Source organism: Aulonocara sp. 'chitande type north' Nkhata Bay, linkage group LG2 (genome assembly GCF_057382095.1).
Source record: "Aulonocara sp. 'chitande type north' Nkhata Bay isolate Kocher_YH1m ecotype deep benthic linkage group LG2, A_spYH_male_GT1.1, whole genome shotgun sequence".
In the NCBI taxonomy this organism is placed as follows: Eukaryota; Metazoa; Chordata; class Actinopteri; order Cichliformes; family Cichlidae; genus Aulonocara; species Aulonocara sp. 'chitande type north' Nkhata Bay.
Genome location: NC_141345.1, coordinates 1,517,475 through 1,544,822, shown reverse-complemented (window position 1 = coordinate 1,544,822; position 27,348 = coordinate 1,517,475). Strand labels below are relative to the sequence as shown.

Here is a 27,348-nt window from a genome sequence, read left to right as displayed (position 1 = left end):
TATATTTCTTTTTTTGCTTGTCTGTACAAATACGTGTGTGTGTGTGTATATCTACACATATATTCGTATCCGTAAACGAAAGTACATGTAGACGAGTATATATTGTTTTTTTTGTTTTTTGGTTGTTTGTTTTATTATGTCTGAAATAAATAAAGTTACAATACAATACAATTATCGTTACATAAGTCTATGATATAAATGAAGAACAATCACAAGTATTTAATACATCTAAAAGACTTGCATTGGCAAATAAATTAATAGTTGGTTTGGGCAGTGGTGCCACTGGACTGGAATAAGGATGGGAAGTTGGCGCTACAGCCAATCACATATCTTTATACTGTAAAAAATTAAGATTTGCTAGCTAGCAGTCTTTGCTAAACACTGCTGTCTGTCTGCTGGCTCCAGTTTCATCCAGTAGCCTAATGTATATTTATTGTTTGCCTCATCCTCATGGTCATTCACTTTCCCAGACATGTGGAGCAATATAAACATAACCATCTTCATTTAACCATGTTGAACAGCTGTTGCAGTGGCTCAGTGCTGCTTAACTCAGACACAAGTTAAACATAAATATGTCTTCAGACTTCATTCTTACAAGCATACAACAGATTTACGTTGTTACTGTCTAAAGCTGTAGCTGAGGTTGATTTGTGATATGTCTGCAAGCTAATTGGAATTTCAAAACAAACGGCTCCTCCTTTTAAATGCGCTTTAAGGGCAACTGCTTTTGAAATGTGGGTTAGGGTGCTGGAGTGAACTACGTGCTTGGGAATCATAAAATAGACTTTGACTACAGCTAATATGAATTAAATGTAGAGCTGATGTTGTATTAGACTGACTTTGACGTTGTATTCTTCCAATATTTTGGCTGACTGGCTCTGACTGACTCTTGTCATTCACATTGTGGCGCACATGTCCATCTGTCAAAGCCTATCAGCTTTCTTTTGGACTGCATGCCCACCTTGGCTGGCAGTATGAAATGAATGGATGCTTTATGCATGCAGACGGATGGTCATGTCTGTCTAGATTATTCGTTTTACTTTATGCATCTGCATCTATTTCTGCACATTTATGTCCCCATGAGAGAATTTGTCCCTTACATTTAATCAAATGATACAAATAATATAACACTTATACATAAAGTTTGCAATCAAGTTTCTGAAGCTGAAAACACGACTGAGCAAACAGCAAATGCCACAAGGATTAGACTGAAATGGGTTTAGGGCCATATTTATGTATGAGGGGGTTAGATATGACCAAGCACGTTCTTCATTGAATGGTAGGTAGTTATTGAATAGGTTCATCCTTGTACCTTTTAGAATACCTGATCAGAAAGTTTCTTCCTCACAAACTCTGTTAGGTGATAATGTACGAAACTTATTTATGAATACTGTTTTGGGAAGAAAACCCAAGACCGCAGTACTCATTTCAAAGAGGTCTGTGCATTGACATAAGAAGAAAACAACACAGATGGTATCAAACCAAAAGTAGGACCTCAATAAATGAAAAGAAACCCAAAAAGAAGATAAAGCAAAACAGCCCAAAGAAAAACAAACAAAGCAAAAGAAATATTGCAAAGGAGTCTGCTCAAATCCCCTCTGAATTTTGAAAAGCTGCTTAGTATGTGTGACACAATTGTTGAATTTTGTGTTTTTTCTGCAATCTGTTCTTAATTTACATTGTCTTCTCTTTATCACATACTTATCTACTCATCTATTCACATTACTAAATATGGCATTTTCTCCAGAATGCACAGTAGCGTACAGAAAGGAGAATTTTACATCTAATATTGTGCAACGGCAAGAAATCATGAAAAGTATAAATACAGAGAACATGGATGAAAGAGGACAGACTTTTAGTTGTTACCAAAGTCCTGTCAAATCCGAACAGCTGAGATAAAGCCAATAAAACCAGACAGGATGGCACCTTAACCCTGCCTCTGTGTAAGTTCCTAAACATTATGTGGATAATCACCTCTTTAGGCCATAAACAGCACGGACCGCTGCACAAAGCTTTTTGTATTCACCCAGACCAACAGCCAAGCAGAATGTTATTTACTCTGAAGCAGAGGATAAGGAAGAAGTTAGACCACAAACAGACTACTCCAGCCACAGGTCCAACCCTCTGGGGGAGAGCTCGAGATTGGGATTTTGTGCCAGGCTGTGCAGCCATTTCTCTGCGACTAAAGGAGTGCACAAACAGCATAGGGAGAAAACAAATCACTTCCCAGGAAATTCACAATTGGCACAAATGCTGGCAGCAACAGGGCTTCGGAGAATTGCATAGAATTTTAGTACATACTGCATAAATGTGTTGCTAACGTAAATATTGATTTCTTAGGAGGTTTCTGCTAAAGACAAGGGGAAATATTAGCCCCAGTCTCTGAGACCAACTTATTAGGTTGCTGTGTTAGAGGTCAAGTTTGGCATGTTACCACACATGCTTCACAGTTATATTAGGATAAAGCTGGTTAAAGAAAACGTCGCCTTTGGGTTAGGGTTAGGGTGAAAGGGAAAAAAGTCAGAGTGACTGCCACAGCTGCAATCTGACCTTTCACTACTGTGCCTCCTAATAATCTACAAAGCTGAGATGAGGGCAGCGCAAGAGGTTAAAGAATAACAGCAAAGATAAGACGCTGACAGCATTCGCCTCAGATGTCACTTAGGTAGCTTATCAGCTGTGTATTTTCTCTCTTTAGGGTTGTGCCTTTTCATTTTACAACATCAAAATAAAAATTGAATCATAATCAAATCATAAAAATCTCTCTGAGCAGCCAGTAGCTTATTGGCCTGTGTCATGGCCCCACATTGTTATCCAAGAACTACAGCACATGCCCTGTCTTTTATTTGTATTGCAGAAGATTTTGGTGATTTGTGGGATTTGATGACAAAACGTTTGACTTGAAGGAATGTGATATTCTAGAAGGTGGTTTGAGGAATCGCAGTGCCTTCATTAAGTATTTTCTCTGTTTTTGGTTTTACTGGCAAAAATCAATCTGCCGTCTATTCTATGTGCTGTTAAGTACAGCATTGTTTCTTTCATCAGTTTATTTTTCACCATTTCAATTTGTTCAGGTAATATCTTGAAAGCTGGGTGCTATTTAGTCTTTGCCTTTTCTGTGATTTCTGTGCAAACATGTAGCTGGTGCAAAGTCAGAGAGTTGAAAGTCAAATAATCTTGAATCTTTATGGGAGAAACAGATTTTACTAGATAGGACTGATTCTATATCATCTATGTTCTTTAGTAACCACTATTTCGGTGGTTCATCAGCATCAGTGGACTTCTTTCTTTTGGATGACTTTTTCTTCATCGTGTTGGCTTTAGAATCCATATTGTGTTGTTTGCTTTACCAGTGGCCAGAAAATGCTTCCAAGTCTGTTATATCCACCACAATGATGATTGTTTTGTTTCCTCTCCAGGTCTATAACTCACACCATGCCTGCACCCTTTTCTATTGGATGCTGTACCTTAACATAAACAGCCATAATCACTTCTGTGAAAAGTGGCTCTACTCCAGTCTGCATGTTGAAGTTGCCCGTGATGCAACCGTGTGAGGGTGTGTGAAAATGTTAGACAATGTTCTTAGGAATAGAAAAAAACAACCAAACAACAAAAAATTGCACGAATATTTGTGTTAAAGGTTAATGAGGCTCGCAATACAAAGCGGATCTGCATGTGGATGGTCCATTTACCATCCACGTGCACTCCCAAGAATTGTAATTTTATAGCCCATCTCACATGTGATAAGTTCATTTACATGAATCACAGTGTCTAAATGTGGCTTAATTAGGTTTGCTTGAAGGCAAAATACCTGGCTAATCTTTAAATACACCTCTTAATTGTCGCTTTAAAGCCTGAACCACTAAATAATTACCAAAAGTACAACTTTTTGTGTTTTGTGAAATCTCTTACAACATCCCCCCCCCCCCCCCCCACGCACACAAATACATTAAATATTAACATTAAATATTAACTCATATATTTGCATATATGAGTTTAAAGTTGTATCATATTTGAAACATAGGGCTTTATTGTAATTTATTCCTTAAATGTCTCACAAACCCACAAAAACTCATTTATCTAATATGTTAAACGTGGCTTCAAAGGGTTAAATTGCTGCCTGTTTTCAAACTCATTGCATTCAGTTTAAAAATGTTAATCAAATTCTATAATCATGATTTATACTCCTGTCTCTTGCTTCTCTCTCATACTTCATGTAATGCAATATTGCAGCTTCTCTGGGCCAGTGTTTATTTTCTAAAACTGCCTCTTGCATCATCTACCACAACTGATGTGTGATCTTGTGGTTTGGCCTCTAGTGCCAATAGCACATCTATTTAATTTAAGGACCCTACTATATTAAATAGAAAATGGCCAACAATCACACGATCCCTTGTGAGCAAGTGTTTAGCAGTGGTGGAAAGGAAAAACTCAGTTTTAACAGGAAGAAATCTTCAGCTGAACAAAGCTCAGGAACAGGCTGAAGTCTGGCATTAGGGGAAAGAGGTTAAAGAAAAGCAACATCAGAGGGGGACAAGGACAAAAAAAGCTAAGAGAGAGAGAAGACAAAGTCGAATGACATGTAGTAGTGGTATATAAACACCTGAAGAGTGAAATAGCATTTCTTCTCCACTCACCCTAAGTACACCATAGGAAGTCCCCCTTGCAGCCTTTTTAGGTGATGGTTCAGGCTCACCCCGATCCAGATCTAACTATAAGCTTTATCGAAAAGAAAAGTTTTGAGTTTAATCTTAACACTAGAAAGGCTGTTTGTCTCCTAAACCCAAAATGAAAGCTGGTTCCACAGGAGAGGGGCATGATGGCTGAAGTCTCTGCCTCCCATTCTACTTTAGCAAGCCTGCAGTCTGTGAGCAAAGAACTCTGTTTGGATAATGTGGTACCACGGGGTCTTTAAGATATGATGGGGCCTGATTACTCAAGTATTTGTATGTGAGGAGGAGGATTTTCAGTTGGAGATTTGACAGAGTCAATGAAGAGAAGCAGGGATGTAGAAAGGAAATAAAACCTCCCTTTCTAGCCCCTGTCAATACTTTCACAGCAGTGTTTGGAGTTACCTGGGGTTTTTTGTGGAACTTTTAGAACAGCTTGATATTAAGGAACTGCTATAGTCCAGCCTAGAAGTAATAAATGCATTAACTAGCATTTCAGCAGTCTTAAATATTTGTTTAATGTCTACACCGAAGGAAATATCCTGTTCAAAAAGGTCTCCAAGATTCCTCACAGGAATCTCGCTGGAAGCCAAGGTAAAGCCATCCAAGCTAAGCATCAGATTAAACACCATGTTTCTGAGATTTTTGGGGTCAAATATGATAACCTCAGTTCTCTCTGAATTCAGGAGGAAACAGTTCTCCCGTAAATGAAGGGCTAATTGTGTCCTGTAACTTTACTCAAAGAATCTGGTTGGGGCATTTTTCCTTCTGGTCGCGGTTTTTGCATTTCCACAGCTCTTGCTTCATCCTGCGTGTATTTATGCTTAGTTAAAATTATAGTGTCTCAGTTCCTGAATGGCTGCCTCAATTTTTGAGAATTTAAATTCTTCACAGTAACAGCTTCTGTTCTGTTACAGCTAATGTATATCATCTACTAAACACAGTAGATGTTAACTTTTACTTCAACCCCTGGGCTCTGGATTTGCAGAAGACAGGAATGTTAGCATTTAGCATCATTTCCACATTCACTACATTTCCCCTTTGATCTTTCAGCTAGAGGGAGGTTTAAGGCCTTGTCACTTTTATCTTTAAACTTGACAACAAATCTACCTTCCTCTTTAAACTTTATCATTTTTCCTAATTTCCCAAGAACCCCCCACTTTAACTACTATTCTCTGATCTGTCTCTTTTATGTTGTTTTACTAGACTTTTTTTTTTTTAATACAGCCACCCTTTCCCTCTTTGCTGGAAAGGCCAAAAGAGCTTCTATTAAACAACTTTTAGATGTTACCATATCAGCCAGTGTCTTGTACAAAGACACTAAATATCCAAAGCAACTTCTGCCTTCACATCTCTGACCTCTTTAACTTCAGCCTTCTTTCCCTTCCTTTGTTTTTGTGCCCACACGCTCTTCCTGAATTCTTTCCTCTTGTGCCTCTTTTCCAGTCAGCTCCACTTGTTTTGATAGATGGTGTGACCCATGTTATTTTATTAGTTTATATGTCATTTTCCGAGTCCTTCCTGTGTAATTCCTTGTCTCTGCAATGTGTTACATACCCATAAGTCTGCTAGGGTCCAACTGGGCCAGAAAAATGTTAAGCTTATCAGATGTTGATGGTAAAGTCTCATCTACAGAGCCTTTACATAATAATGTACTAAATACAAATGCACGCTTCAGGTAGGTGAAAGCACTGTTACAAGAATGACGCCTTGGCTGTTGTTTCTACAGCTGTGTGTTTCAGCGTCTGCAGCAGGGTTTAATCGCCGCTTTCCTTTAGACCACCTTCTGGATAATCCCTTTGTTTTCTTGTTTTAATTTTTCTCAGACTTTACGTGGGCTTACCTGTTATATCTTTTGACTTCTTTTAAAGTTCTGAATGTGTGACCCGCTCGCTCATAGAAAAGACCAAAGCCAAACTCAAAAACAGAATTTGAATGAGCCGATGTAAATTCATAAGCCCACTGGAATGTGAAGCTAAAGAGGCTTGTGATTTTTCACTCCTTTTTAAGAAAGAGAAACCTAACGCATCTTTAATACAGTTGTTCATTGAAATGGGACCAAGTAATTGAATATGGCGAAGGTTAATCTGCTGTATTTTCACATATAAAGACAAGTAATGGTTCTGCCTGCTTAGAACATATTAGAGCTGCTGAGTGGAATAAACCGGGAAAGATGACTGACAATAAAACAGACAACTGTGCTGCTGCCCTGTAATTTCTAATATTCAGAGGCGCTAATGGACACTGAGCCTGGCTCTGCTTTCTTTCTTTTGCCAGTACATGGGGATGCATTCAATGACCTGATGCAGTAACACTGTCTACCGTAGTAGACAGGGTTCCATCTAGTTCAAGCCACAAATATATTGATCTTTTTTCCAAAGAAGATAGGGCACTTGCTAACCACAGCAACATCCCTGCAAAAGCTCCACTTTGGTGATGTTTCCATGTGGAAAATCACTCTTGTTACAATATTGCCAGGATTAAAGGGCGCAAAGGTGGTGGCAGGTTTACCTCGGTCATTTGGTTGATAACAATATTGTATTTTGGTTCAATGAAGCTCCTTAAAAAAAAAACTGGTGAACAACATTTGCTTTGCCCATACTGCAGCTTCCAGGGCTTAAAAATGAAGCTAATACTGAAGTGCCAAAAACTGCCGCTCCTCCAATGGCTACTTTATGAATGGGTCCAAAAGCGAGTCACTACCTGTAGACCCCCATGTTAAAATGCCCATTCCACAGCTTTGTACAAAATGTGGCTTTGTTTTCAAAGAATCATTTACTCAAAAAGCAACAACTATAAATGGCTGTTTTGTTCTTTTTCTTCTTTCAAATTTACCTTTTCATTTGTCCATGTGGTACAAACCCTTAAAGAAGCTTTTTGATCCATTTCATGTGAGTGACATTTTAGTCTGCTAGTAGTAATTAGCAGGTTTATCTGTGGGTATGCATCTCCTGGGTATAATAATAATAATAATAATAATAATAATAATAATAATAATAATAATAATAATCCTTTTTTAAAATAACAGCCCAGATTTTTTATTTGTTTGAACTGAAATAAATAAGACTTATGTAATTTAGTTGGGTTTTTTTTTCTTCTAAATTAGTGATTAGAAACCAGCTTTGTCCAGAAGTGCTAACATTCTGCATGCTGATTGGTCGGCTAAGGATTTACAGGTCACGCTCCCTTGACAGCAATAGTTTACCAATGATAACTAGATGTTGTAAGTGTAATTAAACCACGGCACCTAATTAGATTTGTGCATAGAAAGCTGCTGGCTGTGATGGTCAAAGGTGATTGCTATCAGGGGACTGTTGCTGGAAATTACCTGCTGATACTTGCAGGAAAACAAAATGGTGAATGGCATAAAACAGCTTGTGGCGCTGTGGATAATACTTGAAGAAAGCTATTTTATTGCGCTAGAAATCTTAAATAATAACAATTTAAAAACGAACTTTCACATTTTACTTACACGTTTTTGAGTGTTTTAGTCCAAACTGGTCATCAGCTAGCGTCTAATTAGGTCATCATCGGAGGCCTCACTCCCTTCATTCTAATTAAGGATAATTACACCAGAGGCAGCCGTCAAAACAAAAGCTACTGTTCCTTTAAATCTTCACTCCTTTCAAATGTTTTGGAGCGAGGGAGGGAAATACAGTGAAAAGGAGACGAAACCACATTGTCAAGGAAAAGGAGAGAGGAAAAAAGAGACCCACGCGTAAACCGACACTCCCCTTGAACACATGCACCAGCGCACTGACAGTCTGACCAGTGTCGTCCAGCCGCCTGAAGCACAGCGCCCGCTGTTTGCATGTGTTCACCCCCCCTTGGACTTGGTGGGAGGGGGGAGAAGTTTACCCAAAGACCAGCCTGGATCACTGAGAGAGACGATGCCTTTTTCCTCCACACCGGTCTCACGATTCTTCAGTGGATTTGCTGATTCCAACAATTAACCTTGCAAGTTATTCATCGGGAGTGGGGCGAGATTTCGAGCCAGAGGATGCTCCCACAGGTCATTCGGATACTGTATGTCTTGTCTTTCTGCTTTTTCCAAGGAGTCTTTATCAGGTGAGGGAGCAATCTGCTATTCTCTTAGTGTTTGTGCAAGTTATTTTCTCTCTCATCAACTGCTTTGCATAAACTTTTTTTTTTTTTAAACCATTTTAATCGACGCTACTGGCTGTAAGACATCTGTCATTTGTTTACTTATTTAAAAGACTTTATTAGAAATTAACATCTAAACGTTTTAAATGCTGGTTGGAAGGGGGAATGGAAGACTGGTACATACCAGCAAGAAACCAATTAATTAATTAATTAATTAAAAAAAACTAGACCTGCTGTTTACGCACAGAACAAAAAGATGCCGCTAACTATGAAGTAACCACGGAGTCACTAAACCCTGTTTGCCCAGAGGTGTCAGACTACCTGTGGAATTCCCGGTTGCATTGAAAGGTTGAGTGATGGCTTTTGTGGGTCGTTTAAATCGCTACATTAATACTCCAGTGTAGGATAATCGTGGTCGTTGTGCTGAACAGTTTAACGGGAGCCAGTGATTACAAAGCTTGCTGGGGTTATAAAAACTAATAAAGCTGCTGCATACTGAACATTTGGATGCATGTTTGAAAATGGGAGCTGGGAGTGGAGTATATTGTTTCTGTGCTTAGTTTATTCACTACTGCAGGAAATATCATTCATTGTGGGTTCTAGAACACATTTTATTTCCACGCCATCATTCTTTCACTCAGTCCATCTAACAATAACCAAGCTCCTCTGTCTTCTTCTTTCCATGTCACCTTCCTCTCGTCCTCCCTCAACCTCTCTCCCTCCTCTTGGTGGCAAAAAGTTTTATTTGCAGTGAACACTTTTCTTATTTCATGCCCTGCCACCCTCAGGTGTGAGCGGAAGGGAATTAAGATCTGCATAATCCCAGAGCGGAACAGAGCAGTGACTCCGTGAACCCAGGGGCGAGGAGAGCAGCTCTTAGCCTGGAGAGCAGTCAACTGACAGCACCTCCTCTGACAAATTATATGCTCTCCTACCAGTCATTCTGCTAGCCACGTAGGGAGGGAGTGGGAGGGAGGCATGAAGGAAAAGGAAGGGATTAAGGTGTAAAAGACAGGCAGAATCAGATGGAGTCAATGGACATGTTGGGGGAATGATGGAAGATGAAAATGGGAATGGAGCAACCTGGGATGGGGAGAAATGGGAACAAGAAATTGAAAGAGTGATTCATTTAGCTGGAGGTGGTGTGAAGATTAGCAAAGTGGAGAATGAGGCTGGTAGATGGAGAGAAATGGTTCAGATAGGAGAAACGAGATGGAGAAAGAGGGGGAGGTGTATGTTAGGTGGGAAGTGCTGTAAGAGATTTGGGGGAAAAATGTCATGTGAAATAGTGCTCATCAAGCAGGATGGACATATGTTTTGGACTGGGTGTTTGTCAACAAGAGGAAATGCGAAACGGGAACGAAGGGTGTAATAACCAAGTTCTTATCATACTCTGAGGGTTGGGAGATGGTTATGTGTTGACGTGTGTATGTAGAAAGAGGCGATGTTGTGTCTCTTTAACTTGAATGACAACCTGGAACAAAACCTGACACGTTCTCTTTTCCTGAAGCTTTTCTGCCATCCACTTCCTTTCTTTGTGTGGTATCCCAACAATTTCTGACCCTGCTAGAGGAAACTTAAAAATGCTAAGTTTTAATTGCAAAGTTGTTGATTTATGTTAATTTAAGCATCTTTAAAACTTGCACTCACAGAACTGAAACATGACAAACATAAAGATAAGCATGGTGCTTTGCTGCAAGTCGTATTTTAAGTCCGCAGCACTTAAACAACTAACTTATACATAACTTCTAAGCTTTTGGATATTTTCTTTTGCATTTTATCGCACTACTGCAAGAGAAACACCAGCTGGCTGGATTATATTAGCTGTTTCCCTTGCTATGGTTCGTGCTTGCTCACCGTTACAGTTTACTGGACACTTTAACAGAACAGTGCCACTGTAAATGTTCTTGCTAACACCTTATTGCCAACACCTTTTAAAATATTAGCTGTGAAAAATATTGTGTGCATTTGCAGAACAGGGTTTCCTGAACTTGATTTAAAATAACTGTTTAAATAAAGTAAAGCTGGATCAGAAAATGTGAAAACAGCTAAAGAAATTAGCTTTGGCTTAGTCATGAGTTTTTGTTTTAGTCATACTGCCTCTTTTTTTTTTTTTTTAGAACGCACATTATAATGGGGAGCTATGAAAGTGGACCAATTATGTTTTCATTTTTTTCTGTTATAGTCTTAAAGTTGATAATATTCACTTAAACACGGCCAAGTGTCAGATAAAATTGAAGCAATCCACGTGAGCCTAAAGCTCAGGCTTCACTTTTTGTTTTTCTCTATTAATGACTCTATATGATTTTCATAAGAGTGATTGTCTCTAATAAGGTACTCCAGGCACACAGGTCTGCTGCGAGTATGGAAGCCACACCCAACTGCTGTTCAAACTTCCTGTTTATAAGCGGCATCCTATCAGAAGTAAGTTAGGTCAAAGAGAGGCTGGCCTTGAAAGCAAAGGAGCCAAAATGGCTTGTTTCAGACAGCAGATGAATTGAGAGGCTGCAACATGGCTCAGCATGAGGTTTAAAAAAAACTGAGTTATGCGAAGCTACTCTAGCCAAATCCAAGAATTAAAAAAATAATAATTAGCTGCAAATTAGCAAAAGAGGTCCACATTACAACAGAGAACTTCTGCCACCGTCACCTCTGACTAACACCATTTGATGTGTTGTCTGAATGGGACTTTCCACATGGTAGAACTTGAATTTTTCTCTTTGGGGTGTTCAGTGAAAAACGAGTTGGTTGTTGATACTGTAATAAAAAAAATAGCCAAACTATCACACATGAAGTCTTCACCATGTGAACATCACATCAGAGGAAATTGTGCAAATATGTCCCTGACCTCTGGTCATCTGACATGTGTACTGGGAAATTGCAAGAGAAGAGTAGTGGATTGCATGAAGTGAAGGGCAGAGGATTGCACACCAAGGATCTCTGCTGTCCTTGCCTGCAGTCAGCTAGAGATCATGAGTCAGAGCTTAAAAAATATCAGAGAGTAAGTCTTATCAGATGGAGCTGGGCACTTGCGAGCCTGATTAGAGTGTGAGTGAGTGAGTGTGTGTGCACGCACAGGCAGGCATACGTGAGAGCATGGTAGTTCAAGAGGAGGCATGGGATCTTTCCCTCTTAACTGTAATGCATTAATTGGAGTAGATAAAGACTTAACATGACCCCAAACCTCAACTTGAGAAAATAGGTCAGCCATAAACATTAAACGTTATATGAGTGACATATTTGGAGATAAACATGATCAAAAATTCTGCAACCCAGTTAGAGACATAAAAGAAGTTATTTTTACTTTTTAGATTCTTCACTGCATTGCTGGCACGTTCGGTTTCTCATATTTAGTTTATAAATTGAGGAGTAGTTTTAATGCAGTGTCACTGCATTTGCAAGGAAAATCTAACTTAAAATTTTGAACGCTTTAAAAAAAGATTTGTGTCTCAGTGACTAACTGGCCTAATTAAAACATTGTATTGAAATGATGTGTACACCACTGAGATACTTCTAGTGTTACTGCAGCTATAATAACAGAATAAGTCTGAACTAGGAGTGATGTCACTGTAGAGTTGAGCATGTTCCAGTAGTGAAGTTGGAAAATCGAGAAAAAACAGGATTTGTTTTGCTCCTTAGCAAGGTTTATGTTCACTGCCGCCATCTTGGATTGTTAATCTGGGGTTGGCCAGGCAGCTCCGAATTTCAGATTTGGAAATCCGACTTGAGGGGGCGTTCCAGTTGGAAATTCTGACTTCTACCTTAAACTGGAATGTGCTTTAGCTGAATACATCTACTGGAAGATATTGACCAGCTTGGGATTGTCCTTCAAATATTTGTGATGGGGGAAGTGACTGGAAAAGGGTTACTGTGTGGAGGTAAGCATGGACGACACAGAGCTCTCAGTTCTCACTACTCCTTTATTCCTCTCCAACATCAACTGAACACATCACGCCACAAAACACAGCAACACACTTCCTCAACACGGGTGTGAGTGGAGCCCTCTAGTGATCCACCACACATGCCCCCCCCCGAACACCCAGCAGAACTAGTCCAGGACCCGGGGTTTAAGCAAACAGCCGGAACGGCTGAACCAGGGGGGTGGGGAACTGACAGAGGAAGACCCAGCTCGGGAGCGAGGCTGGCACTGGCGGTCAGAAAAAGCTGCAGATAACTCGGGCTCCGTTGATTGTGGGACGCTCCTGGGGGAAAAAACAGAACCCATCAGCCCGGTGGCAGGTGGGTGGCTGCGGCAAGTGGCCTGGGCCGGGACCACTTGATCATCTTGCATAACATGTGCAGGCTTAAGTCTGTCAACAGAGACAACCTCCTGCCGACCACCAAAGTCCAAAATGAAATGTTTTTTGCCTTGTTTAAGAACCCTGTATGGCCCGTCATATGGTGGATGGAGGTAATGTCAGCATGGGGACCGAAACGCGAAACCCACGTTGACAAAAATACTCTGGCCACTGTCACCGCTGTCGTGGATGCCAGGGGTACCGCCTCCGGCCACCTGGTCGTGCAGTCCACCACAGTCAAAAGGTGCGTGAAACCCTGTGACTGCGGCAAGGGACCAACCAGGTCCACATGAACGTAATCGAAACGCCTACCGGGGACGCGGAAAGGTTCGAGGGGTGCCTGCGTATGCCTGTGGATTTTCGAGCGTTGGCATGGGATACAAGCCCAGTCTTTCACCGTTTTGAGAAGGCCCGGCCAAACGAACCTGGCCCTGACCAGCTTGACCGAGGCCCGGACGCCGGGATGAGAGAGGGCATGCACCGAGTCAAAAACATAACGATGCCATGAAAGGGGAACCACCGGGCGGGGGCGGCCGGTGGAAACATCGCAAAGCAGGTGCGGACCGCCGTCCCACACAGGGGTGTCCTCCAGCATAAGGTCCGTTTTCGTTGACTGAAGGGCAAGGACGTCCGGGTCAGTACGTTGCCCAGCGGCCATGGCAGCGTAGTCGACGCTGACATACATCGGAGAAACCAACATGTGATTGGACTTACCAGCCACATGCTGAATGTCTGTGGTAAACTCTGAAATAGCCGCCTGCTGGCGTGCGCTCCATGGGTCAGAGACCTTGGACATGGCAAACTTCAAAGGTTTGTGGTCAACGTACGCAGTAAAGTTGCAACCCTCAAGGAAAAAACGAAAATGTCGTGTCGCGAGGTGCAGGGCCAGCAACTCCCTGTCGAAAACACTGTACTTGCATTCGGCATCCCGGAGCGTACGACTGAAGAAGGCGAGCGGTTGCCAGAGACCTGAAACCCACTGTTCCAGCACAGCACCCACTGCCACGTCGGACGTGTCGGTGGTCAACGCGATCGCCGCTGACGGAAACGGGTGGGCCAGCAGGGCGGCATCAGCCAGCGCAGACTTGGCTGCGGAAAACACCTGGACGCGTTCCGGCAGCCAGTCAACAGGATCTTTGGCTGTTTTACCTTTTAAGGCAGCATAGAGCGGCTGTAGCAGGTGGGCAGCTCTGGGGAGAAAGCGGTTGTAAAAATTGATCATCCCCAAGAACTCCTGCAACACTTCAACCGACATGGGACGCGGAAAAGTCGAAACGGCCTGGACTCTGTCGGGCAACGGAACCACACCTTCAGCGGAAATGCGGTGCCCGAGGAAATCCAGAACAGGCAACCCAAACTGGCACTTGGAAGCGTTGATGATCAGGCCGTGCGCTGCCAAACACTGGAAAATCTGGCGCAGATGGGACTCGTGCTGGCTCGCTGAGCAGCTGGCCACCAATATATCATCCAGGTAAACAAAAACGAATGGCAGGCCAAAGTTCCCTGCTAGTCTGTCGGCAGTGGTAGGGGGAAGGTAGGTCTTCTGGGAGCCGGAGTCCACGAGAAAACGTCTCCCAGAGCGCGAGTCCTCTATGAAGAGCAGCCTTTCTGTATTGCCAGCGGTCGCGGCTGCTACGGTGCACTGGCGGGTCCGTTACCCTGGGCCGTGAAAGCGTAAGGCGGCAGGCAGCGACGCGCTCTGGACTCCCCCGTCATCCGGCATGAGCAACGGCAACATGTTCTCCATGAGCTCGAGAGCAGTACTGCCACTCAAGTCTGACAGGGTGAGGAGCTTTTTGGCTCGTTCAGCGTTGGAGAGGGCATAGCGCCGAAGAAGCAGCTCTTTAAGGGCGGCGTATTCCCCTTGGGCGGGTGGGTCCCGGAGGAGAGTCATCGCGCGACGGGTGGCCAGCGGGTCGAGCGAGTCCACCACATGGTGATACTTCGTGTCGTCAGCCGAGATGCCGCAAAGGGCAAACTGAGCCTCCACGTGCACGAACCACGACGGGGGATCGTGGAGCTAAAAGTCCGTCAGTTGCAACGTAGCTGCAGCAGGAGGCGGGGGACCGGCGGCCGCTGATGCATCCATAGCGGAGTCTGTGTTATCCTCGGTCTGTAGCTTGCTCGAGTCATGGGTCACCAATGTGGAGGTAAGCATGGACGACACAGAGCTCTCCGTTCTCACTCCTTCTTTATTCCTCTCCAACATCAACTGAACACATCGCGCCACAAAACACAGCAACACACTTCCTCAACACGGGTGTGAGTGGAGCCCTCTAGTGGTCCGCCACAACTGTACTATTACAAATTGAAAAGTTGCTGTTCTTAAGGCTTGTGAGACAAGCATTTTAAAGATGTATATCAAAATCTATGCGATATACAGTCCAAGGGGATCAGTTTTGGCCAGTGAGCTGATCTAATGGCACGTCAGCTTTTTTTTAACCTTATGTCAAATTTCATGAAAATGGTTTGTAGAAAAGTTAAGATGCAGGAATCGATGTCTTTTTGGAATAAAATGTCTGCCATAACAGTGCTAATTGACATTTAGCAAGCTTGATGTTTCTTTTGAAGCCCGTTCTAAAACAACTGCTAAAGAACAGAAAAAGGATTTCTTTATAGTAAGTTCACTGGAAAGAAGTAAATACGATTTTTAGCCAATACAGACTTCAAAAGCTCGGTTTCTGGGCGAGGACAAAATCTTTCTGTGATAGCTTTTAATTAAATTCTGATGGTCCTCCCAACTGGTACAGAAGTATCTGCAACAGCAAAGCAATATCTGGAGGCTAGTAAACAGCAGAGAGAAGAGGACTGCAAAGATTGTGTGCCTTCACTTTAAACATTTTGCAGCCCACAAGGAGTTGTCCAAAACACTTGCATGGGGAAAATCCCGGTGAGAAAATGCCTGGCACTTCCATCAGAGAAAACTTTTCCATGCATTTTTTTAAACCCTTTGAAAATTAAACTTCACATGTGACGTGTGTAGCGGGGTTTTAAAAGACGGCTGCACATGGCAAGACAAAGAAACAAATCGGTAGGGTCTAACAGTGATTTCACCTTGAGTTAGACTTTAACAAACACTTTTGGGGTTTTCTCATTCTTTCCAAAAACACAGAAAATCCCCACATGCTTGGCTGATACACAGATTAGAGCAGCAAGGAGTACTGGCAAAAGGAAGTGTGAAAGGAGAACAGATGGGATGTTTATGTGAGTTAATGACGAAAAAATGAGAGCCAAGCTGGATACAAGAGGCGAGCAGACAGTTTGCTCTCCACAGCCACCACCGCCATGAGTAGTAGAGGCATGCTTATCAATGAAATATTAACCCAATAGACAAAAAAGTCCTCAAAAGATAAACAAAGAGTTCATGTTTTTGCACTTGTAATCTTCAGATTCCAATGAGGATATCATAAAAGTTAAGTATGGCTTGGACTACATCTGTTTCTGTGTGGACAATGTAACAACTTGGAAACGATTCCGTGTGTTCCCTAATAATCCACCCTGGATGACACACGGAGTTCAACAACTTATTAGAACAAGGAACAACGCTTTCAAATCCGGGGACCAGGAGGCATACAGTGCTGCCAGGGCCAACCTGAGAAGAGGCATCAAGACTGCCAAGCAGCAGCACAGGAGGCGTATCGAGGCCAGGTTTGAGAACAACACAAACCCAAGGCAGGTCTGGGAGGGCATCAGGGCTATCACGGACTACAAAAGAAGAACACCATCACCCTCAGCCGACAGTTCTACTCTGGCTGAGGATCTAAATCTCTTTTATGCCCGTTTTGATAGGGAGAACACCGACCCTGTCCTGTCCCCTCTCCCCTCAACCGATCCTGCTCCAGTCCTGAGCACTCATGAGCTGAGGCGTGTGTTCCGGAGCATTAACACCAGGAAGGCGGCCGGGCCGGATGGAGTGCTGGGCCGGGTGCTAAAAGACTGTGCTGCGGACCTGGCGGACGTCTTCACCTCTATATATAACACCTCGCTGTCCTGTTCACTGGTACCATCCTGTTTCAAAGCAGCAACCATCGTTCCCATCCCAAAACAGTCAAATGTCACATGTCTGAACGATTTCAGACCTGTGGCACTCACCCCCATTCCCGCCAAATGCCTGGAGAGACTGGTCATTAAACACATCAGAGCTGCTTTTCCACCATCCCTGGACTCGCACCAGTTTGCATACAGGGAGAACCGGTCAACCGAGGATGCGATCGCCACAGTGCTGCACACATTACTGAAGCACTTGGAACACAGGAACACCTATGCACGGCTCCTCTTCGTAGACTACAGCTCGGCTTTTAATACCATCCGGCCATACAAACTCCGTCCCAAACTCCACCAACTGGGACTTAACTCCTCTCTGTGCAACTGGATTGTGGACTTCCTCACTAACCGTAGACAGAGTGTCAGAGTGAGTAAGAACACCTCTTCCACCCTTGTGGTCAACACCGGTGCTCCTCAGGGGTGTGTTCTGAGCCCTCTGCTATACACTCTCTTCACCCATGACTGTATTTCCTCCTGCGCGTCCAATCTCATTGTTAAGTTTGCAGATGACACTACAGATCTCGGACTTATATCCAACAACGATGAGACAAACTATAGGACAGAGGTGCAACAACTAGAGTCATGGTGCCACGACAATAACTTGGTCTTAAACACCAAAAAGACCAAGGAGATCATTGTAGATTTCCGGAAGAGGGGTCATAACAACCATCTGCCTCTCTTCATTGGCAGTGAGGCGGTGGAGAGGGTGAGCAGTTTTAAATTCTTGGGGGTAACTGTGACCGAGGACCTGTCCTGGGGCAACCATATCACCTCAGTTGTACGGAAGGCCCAACAGCGCCTCTACTACCTGAGGAGACTGCGGAGCGCACACATTCCCAGATCTCTGATGTTGAACTTCTACAACTGTGCCATCAGCAGCGTTCTGACGTATGGATTTCTAGTGTGGTTCCCCAGCTGCACCAAGGCCGATCAGCAAGCACTCCAGCGGGTGGTGAAAGAAGCTGGCAGAATTATTGGAACAAGTCTGCCAGAGATCAGTAATATCTTCCCCACTCGCTGTCTGAGGAGGGTGCACAGTATCCTGCGGGACCAACATCACCCTGCGCGCCACCTTTTCCATCTGCTGCCCTCAGGGAGAAGGTACAGGTCTATACAGGCCAGAACATCCAGACTGGCCAACAGCCTGTATCCACAGGCTGTGAGGCTCCTGAACTCTCTGCCCCCCTCTCACGGACAATAACCATATCCAACTTCTTAATAGCAATGAACTGGTCTGCATTGGTGCATCATATCTTTATTCTCTTCCCCCTCCTGCCCCCCCCCCCCTTTCTTAAATAGATAACTATCATATCTGATATCATATCTCACAGTACAATAATATTGAATGGGTGCATTGTTGTATTTTGTCATGTTTCTCAGGTCTTTGTCTGAATTTCTACGAACATTATTGCTAAGGATTGTCTTATTGCATTGGAGTCACACTGGGTTAAATATGTACACTTGGGTTTTAAGGGGTATTTATTATTTTCTTCTTTTTTGGGTTGTATGGAAGCCCCAAACGCAATTTCATTGTTCTTGACAACAATAAATAAATACTACTTTACCAAGGAAAGGGGAAAAAACATTTTTTTCTGCACATTCTCAGTTTTTAATAACTCTGTGCAGCTGGAAAAAGGCAAAATGAACATCTATCTTCTATTTAAGTGCAGCTTTTAATAAAAGGGTAGCACACAGTCACACCCTTGTCAAGGAGGCACTGTCTGACATAGATCTACCCATTTCTTCAGTGGGCATTAGATTTGTATTTGGATGTATGGTGGAGGTGACAGTTCAGTGATGGTCTCTAGCAGCTGGCCTGTTCCTTCACTGGTCAACTGACACCTCAGGCTGAGAGATGTGACTGATTATTTGACATATGTTTCAGTTAAACCACATATAACCTTTCCCTTTTTTAGTTAAATCAAAAGTGTGTAATGGCCTCATTTGACAGATTGGAATAGTTTTCAGGTGCTGGTGGATGAAAACAGTGTTTTTGTCCTCAGGGATTTTATATGGGCAAATATGCCAGTTACAAAATCCAACCATGAGTTAAATGGCTACGATCATTCATATCATAAACCAGTTTTGTATTCAGGATGAGAACTGGGTCTCTGCCTGTCTTTTCCTGTCCACACTAAACCATGTATTTTTGACATGCCTCTGCCGCCAGCTGAAATCAAAACCCCAAGCCACTGAATAATAAATGCATCATGAAGCGTAACTGATGCGCATCAGCTCAGGGTAAACTTTTAATCTTTAAAGATATGTAGCCAGCTAATGCTAAGCTGAAAGAGCATTAAATGCAACATTGTCCACTGGTTATGGAGGGAACCTCCAAAAACCTTTCAGACGTGCATCAATATTTTTATGTAGCCTCTGCAGTTTTCCTCAGGTAATGGAGAACTTTTTAGCATCTTTCTTTCTTTTGAGTAAACAAACCAAAACTTCATGTTCATCTCCTGATGCAATCCCTTCATTATTAATTTAAGTAGAGCTGTCCATCAGTCGTGGGCTAAGATGAAAAACTGCACGGTTTAAGTTGAAGTAGTTCCCTTCTCTGCGTTAACCCCTAAAGTAGCCAAGAATTGCGAAAGGTAATTAAGCCAACCTAATCGATAGCCTCATTCCTTATGTGGGTCTTCTCACAAACCCACATAAACAAATGTTTTATTTCCTTTATTTGTTTTGTTTTATTTTATTTTTTTAAGTTTCTGCCGATCAGGAAACTCTTCAGATCTACATATACAGTTTCTATCTGGCAATTGTTTTAGTTTATAGAGTAACAGCAGTATTTCATAATCTATTTCATGTTTGTTTTTTTTCCTTTTGCTTTTTTTTTTTAGGTTTAATATGTAATTTTACATACAGATATGTTTTCGCTGACAGTTGTTTGCCAAAATGTACCGGAGGCCGTGCAATATTCTAGAAATGAGCCTGTTTATAAAGCAACTACCTGTCCAAAGATGGTATCTGCAAATAATAGTTTTATGGGTCGTCTTCTTTGTATATAGTTTTGTTTGTTTGTTTTTTATTCTCTGAATCATTTATTGATATTAAAACCTGTAGATGATGGCATCCTTAAAACTGTATGCTTAACTACTTGCCTTCTATAATTCTTCAACTCACTAACTTACATTCTACGCAGCACCCCGACTCTTTTAGATTGTGTTGTGCTTTAAAATGTTGTAAATTGTGCTCCATTCACTGCTTGCTTAAATAATTCAGTGCAAGAACTTGTTTGATTTGTATACCTGAGTAAAGCTCTATACCATAGTCTTTGTGCCAAATCTTACTTGTTCTTGATTCTAACAATGGCCTGGCTTCACAGTCAAACTGCTAGTGTCGCAGTTCTTTATTTTAGTTTTGGTTGCAGAAGGCAGCCAGCCAGCTGAGGTGGAGGCGCGGTAGGTGTGAAGGTTTCAGGTGGCTTCATCAGGGTTATAAAACCACAGGTGTGTTCTGCAAATACATGTTGCTGCATCTTTGCAGCCAAAACAATCCAGCATACAATCTAACTCTCTCCAGTGTCTGGATAAGAAAATGTGACACAGTGGTAAGGTAATGCAATAAAGGGGAGCTCTCCACTCTTCTTCTCTAGCTCTAGCAAATTAAAAATACCCACTTATTGACTAGGAGAGCACTTTGGCTCTGAGGTTCACCATTGTAGGTCATTATGCTCTCTACAATTAGAATCATGAAGTGGGGAACCATTATGAAACCCTCCATCATGTCATTACATCTGACCAGATGGGCCTTGCTGATTAAACTTCACTTTGAGAGTGAGGGGGGAAAAGTGTGGTCTCAGAAAGCAAGACCTCATAATACGCTGCTGGCCAAAAGAAGAAGTGGCCAGTGGAGTCAAGCTGAAGAGCTGCTTTGTAATTGAATCCGAAAGTCATTAACCGAGCCATTTAGAGTGACCATGCTATAATCAATCATTAATTACATAGGGCTGTGTCAGCTTTGTCAGACAAATATTGCAGGCTACAGCTAGCTAACAGTCGAACAGCAGCATACCACAATGTATTAATCATTTTGCTTGTTTGTTTGTTTTTTTTCCTTTTTTTAACTTGTCTAACTTGTGCTCTGATTTTATGCATTATGTATGTACAGTAGATCAGCGGTCCCCAACCTTTTTTTATGCCCGGTTTATGCCCGACAATATTTTCATGGACCGGCCTTTAAGGTGTCGCGGAAAAATACAACAAAATAAAACTAGTACCGGTACCGAAAAAAAGAAAATTTATTCATAACACACGTGAAAAGACCCAGGAAAACCGAGTAAACGATAACAAAATAACGCTGAAAACCAATAAAAACCCTGAAAACCATACATTTCACACCTGAGCCTCAGCTCTGGCGGCCCGGAACCAAACAACTCACGGACCGGTACCGGTCCGAGGCCCGGGGGTTGGGGACCGCTGCAGTAGATGATAAGGATCATGTTGAGAAATGTTGTTTGAAGACTTTGGAACTTATTTTTTTGGGAGTGGGGGTTGTTTGGTGTTTTGGTAACTATGAGATACAGTCTTCTCCCAAAACATGGCACCATAGTTTTCACTAGGTGTGTGTGTGTGTGTGTGTGTGTGTGTGTGTGTGTGACTCACTCACTCACTGGCTACATTATTTAGGTACATCTTGCTAGTACCCGGTTGAAAGCCCCTTTTGCCTTCAGTAGTGCCTTAGTTCTTCAATTAGGTAAATGCCATACTGACATGATGGCATTTAGTGACTGTTTGCATGTGACTCTCCTGTTCCATCACATCCCAGAGGTGCTCTGAGTTAAGATCTGATGACAGTGGGGCATCTAAAGAGATGCTTTTCTTCATACTTTGGTTGTATTGAGTGGTTATTTGAGTTACTGTTGCCTTCCTCTCAGCTGAAGGCAGTGTGGTCATTCTCCTCTGACAACACGAGGTACTTTGGCACATTTTGGCCTTGTCATTGGCTTAGTGAGAGTAAAAGTTAGGAAGCATAACTGTGCGATGTTGGTAATTAATAAGGTTAAACAAAAACTACACCCGGGTTTCAAGCAGAATTCCTAATGTTGATTTGGGAAGCTGAATACAAGGACTGTGTTTTCTTGCAGCACAAACCAGATTTAATCTTTATTGTGTACAAGAAGAAACTTTTGGCGGATCCCTTATTTCCCAAGGGGATCCACATGCTTGATTTTACACAAATGTTGCAGTGGAGTCCCTTCCTCATGCAACCCGCCCATTCATTCAGACAGGGACCAGCACTAAGAGTAGACTAGATGCTGGGTTTGCGTCTCCGCCTGTTTTTGACCAGGAAATGCAAAAACTACCATACCATGGAACCCCTAATATCCATACCAGCATGTATGTTTACACAATGTTTTAATCGTAGCCTTTCAGTAGTTCGTAGCAAACCCAGTTTTACCAAATAAAGTCAAAACAGCATAAAAAGTATTGTCCTCCTATGTTTTACTACACCCTAAGTCACATACAATCAGTAAAGGAGAATCGGTCAGGTGGTAAAGGTGGTTGAGAAAGATTAAAGCTGTATTTGTCAGATAACCCAGGGTAAGGGAGTCTCTCCTCTTCAGCAGCATTAAATAAGGGAAGTTCACTTGCAAAGTCCTATATAAGGGCCCTATATAATTCTCCTATACACTCAAAGAATTACTGTGTGTTAAGGCTTACTTTTGCTCTCACATGGTAAGAATCAAATTACAAGAAATGACGGTTTCATCTGGTGAGGAAAAAGCTTCCTGAGATGCTTTGATCTCAGTAGGTTTTCTGCCTTTGCTGTAACCGATCCAATAGGGTCTTCAACCATCAGTTAAATAGCTCCATATTGATGGTTGGACTTACTGTATGTGTCCATTATGTGACACTTTGTGATGTAAGTGGCCCATTTACCCTACGTGGCCTTCATGTGACTCTCTTCAACAGAGTAGAAAGCTGCTTCAAGGGTAAAGCAACATTGTTCATATACCTCCACAAATCTGCCTTGCTAGCGGACTTTTTTTTCTCTCCACACACACTGATGAGATGACTAGTTGTCCTTGACAGGAGGAGTAGAGTATTAAACTGTAATGGTATCACAGAGTGCTTAAGTTTAAAAAAGAAATCTTTGCTGAGGAGAGCACAACAGTGTGAGCTTTTGGAAGGTGTTTGTGTTAATCCCAAGGATATTCTGTGTTATGTTGGCGCGCTGTTTCATGGTTGCTCCTTGGAAAGAATGAATTTAAAAGAATCTGTTTTCTCAAAGTAATTGTTGTCTGAGGTCTACAGTAAAAGTAAAGAATGGAAAAGTTTAGATTATCTTCTAGGTCTTTAGAATCTTATTTATTTATTGTAATTATTATTGCACTTATTTAATCAGAGGGGAAAAGGTCTGTCTTTATAGATTCAAAGCAAACAAAAGAATAGATACGAGCAATTCATGCTGCAATTTATACCATGTCTTTTTCAGTAACTGCTTATTTCTCCAAAAATGATGTGAAACCCAGTTCTTGCAGTTCGGCAGCATGCGTCCTACAGAAAGTCACCTGGCCTACCTGAATTTGAGACATGTCCCCTACTTAAAGAGGCCCTGAATTGCATGTCAGCTGAAATCTGTGGGAGACATTTAGCTTAAATCTAAAGCGAGAGCGTTTAAAAACACAGTTTTAGCCTTTGACATTTTGTGTGCAGTATATTTCAAATGGATGCACAAATTTAGGGCGCAACAGTGGTGTTGATGGTGCATCAAATTCAGTGGCCTCCGAATTGACTCGTGCATGGTTATTTTGCCTTTCTTTGCTAACCTCGTTACGTGAAAGCAGTAAAGCAGAAACCCTTGTTTAATCTCTAAATCAAAGAAATGTCTAGTGTTACAAAATATTACCAGCATATCACATTTAAGACTGTCAAAAAAGTATAGACAGTCTTTGAGTCCATTAGATCCCAGCCTGAGCCTCTAATTCTTCCTCATTTTGTTGATTCAATCGATTGCCTGGGGGACATTTGTCTTCCCCAGAAAGGAGAGACATTTAAGTTTGTTTGCTGCAATCATGTTAGTGGGTCCATAGATGTCCCATGTCTAACATTGAAATGGGACAACTATAATATTCATTGCTTGAATTAGTTAAATTACATTTAAATATTAATTTTTAAGCCCTTGATCATGAATTGGATAAGTGGAAGCGAGGAAGGGTGGATGGGTAAGTTTAGACGTTTCCTATAGTTAAAATGTGTTTTACTACCAACATTTCTGAGATCAGCTTCTTGAAATTTGTTTACGCAGATTGACTATGCCTTATTTTCATAGCCCATGTTGCCATCTTTAAAGTCACTTTTGAAAGTTGGTCTTTATGATTTTCATCATCTCTCTGTTAGTGATGTTCAAACTGTCATTTCAAGGTAAGCCAGCTAATATTTCAAAAGCCTTGGTGATCATAACGGCATACAACTTCCCAGTGAGATTCTGTAAAAAATTACTTTTAACATCACAATGTTAAGGAGAATAGTTTTTGATTATGTTTGTATGGTTCTCTTGGAGGGCACTGCTTAGATGACTGGCTTTATGCTCAAAAGATGTGCTTTTGCCATGATTTTCTTTTTTTACCTGGTGACACACACTCTTTTTAGTTATGCAGGACCGTGCTTTGTTCATGGTTATCTCAGTCCACACACTCACCTCTGAGCTTGCGAACCATCCATAACGGTGCTGGAGACACATCTCTCTATCATACTGAGCAGACATCATGTGAGCTGAACAGATTCGTTCTCACCTTGCCTCCTGACCACTGAGATTCCTTCCAGTTTTATTCATTTTTTTAATGTCCCTAAAAGCAACATTGTCTCCTCAAATAGTGTGCTAAATGGAGTGGTTCCCTGTGTATGAGAAGATGCGTCACATAAAGGCTGTTAATTAACATCAAAAGGCTTTCACTTTTCTTACCTTTTTCTTACCTTTGTTGTTTGCTTCTCTCTCACACAGTGGAATAATTAAATCCACCTGATAGGAAGACATAAAAAAGCACAACAGTGTATGTCAAACAGGATTAGTTCATAGTCTGTCTGAACGTGTTTTTCTTTAACAGGCTGAAGGATTACCATAGCCATATGCCTTTGTTCTTTGGAAAAAGCTGCTAGACATGCAATGCTTGTCCAGCACCCCAAGAGGCTCTTGTGAATAAGACATCACCGGAAAAAGTGCACAAAGCAAATGGAGCAGTGCCTGAGTTGTCTCTTGGACTCGAGCCTCTGAGGAAATCTCACAGAGCCAGACTTTGCCTCTCTTGAGGGTTTTACAAATCTGTGAGAAAGAAGACACGAGGACTTTTCTATCTACCCTTGGCTTTGTACCATCTCATGTTTACTGAGGCATAATCAGTGATTTTAAAAATTGCAACATGAAAATTGTAGCCTGCAGTCAAAGTCTCAGCTATAGCTGTGGGAGGGCTGGAGACTATACCAGCTTTTATAGCACCAGAGGCAGGGAACACCCTAGGTGTTGATGTGAGAGAAAAGGAGTTATGTTTGCAAAAAATATATAAGATTACCAGAAAATAGTGTTTCATGAAATAAATATTATCTTGGGGGGGATATCTCATTGTATAGCTAATCTTTGCAGACTGTTATAATCAATTTTACACTTTAATGGGCAAAAATAATTATGGGCTGCTTAAATATTCCAGGCTAAAAAAGTTGGTAAAAAGACTAAAAACTAACTTTTCTTTCATCGATGTGAAATTATACATTATCAGCACAGGTAAAACGACAAACTGATATCACAAAGCATTGCAAGGCTGCTCTCTATACGAGTGTGATTCAGAAAATCCCTGGTAGACCCAGCTCCACGGTGTCTTTGTCATGACGTTGCTTCCAGCCAGCAGCTTGATCAAGCGAAACAGGCCAGCGGCTATGCCTACAACTTCCTTTCTCTTCAGTGTCCTGTCCAATATATGGGTCATGCAGAGTGCAGTTACTGTCTTTGTGTGCGTTTGTGAAAGTGCTGTGCGTTTCTGTGGGGAGATTTTTCTGTATGACAGTCTGCTCTACCTTCTAAAACCTCACTTTATTATACAGATTGACAGCAAAGCCACCAGCTTTTAGGCTTTTCTTTAAAAGCGCAGGTGGACCATGACCAAGGCCAAGTGCACACTGACTCACACACTGTCCCTTAGCTTTCTTATGTCTTTCTTGTTTTTTGCAATAACCGCTCTAGTTCCTAAGGTAAAATAGGAGGGCCACCGCACTGTACTTCCCCCCACAAAGAGTGACCTTTGAGAGATAATAATGAAATGATAATGAAACAGTAGTCAGAACTGTGAAAAAGCTTTAGTGCGCAATGTAGTGTAGGGAGGGAAACGCCATTACATCATCGTCTTGATGTGGCTAGCAAATAGCTAATAAAAGAAAAGATCATAACTGGAAAAGGAAATAAGGATAACAGGAAAAAGAAGCATCAATGCGCGCTTTCCATATTCATACAGGTGCAGGGAGCAAATGGAAGACATTTATCATAACAGAAGAGTCTACAACGTGTAATTACGTGTTCAGCTTACATAGTTTGACAGTAGTCTACTTCTGTAAGAAATGAACTGGAGAGATTTCTCTGTTGCGTTGAGATCTGAGTTGAGTCGCTGCAGTGATGCAGACACCAGCAGTGAAGAGACGCACTTCAAATTCCTTCATTATGTTATGCAATTACCGTGCCCATTTGGCTACATAGAAAAATGCTTTCCCAACTTGCTAATTATTGCATTTTGTTGCCTTGAATGTAAGACATGGTGAAGATGGAGATAAACACAGTGCTTTGATCATGGCTTTTATCCTGCATTTGAACACAATCATTCAACTATAAGAAGTTTCATAATAACAATATGAATTTCAATGTAACATGTAGCAAATTATGTTTATGACTCTGATCCAGTTGCAGTCTGAAAATGAAGCCATGGTATGTTTCAAGTCCCCAGGCACACATCAAGGCAAATCTTTTGCAGTCGGTATCGTTCCTTCTTTGTATCAGAAATCCTGCTAGCTCTGTTTCACAGAGACTGACAGGAGGCGATCCATGCTGATATCAGATTGTAGACGTGAAGAAGGTGGCCTGAATACAAAGTAGCTTGAAGAGACATCTGGGAAGATGGGTAGGTCTGAGGAGGCTTTGTGTTAGATTCGTCTCTCTTGGGTGGGCCAAGTCAGTCCCTGGTTGATCGCAGGAATTGCCATTTTAACTTCTACTGTTGGAGACCTTTAGTTTGTTGATTAGGCTTT

The 27,348-nt window shown here is 41.9% G+C and overlaps 1 protein-coding gene across 2 annotated transcripts in view; it reads left to right on the top strand.

Moving 5' to 3' along the window:
* The first annotated feature begins 8,013 nt into the window (after window positions 1-8,013).
* Window positions 8,014-27,348, top strand: part of glra4a (glycine receptor, alpha 4a) — a 49,243-nt gene continuing 29,908 nt past the window's right edge. For both annotated transcript variants that reach the window (XM_086301124.1, XM_086301115.1), the window contains exon 1: window positions 8,014-8,738. In XM_086301124.1, coding sequence (XP_086157250.1) covers window positions 8,671-8,738 — 68 coding nt within the window. In that variant the 5' untranslated portion in view covers window positions 8,014-8,670. The remainder of the gene's footprint in view (window positions 8,739-27,348) is intronic.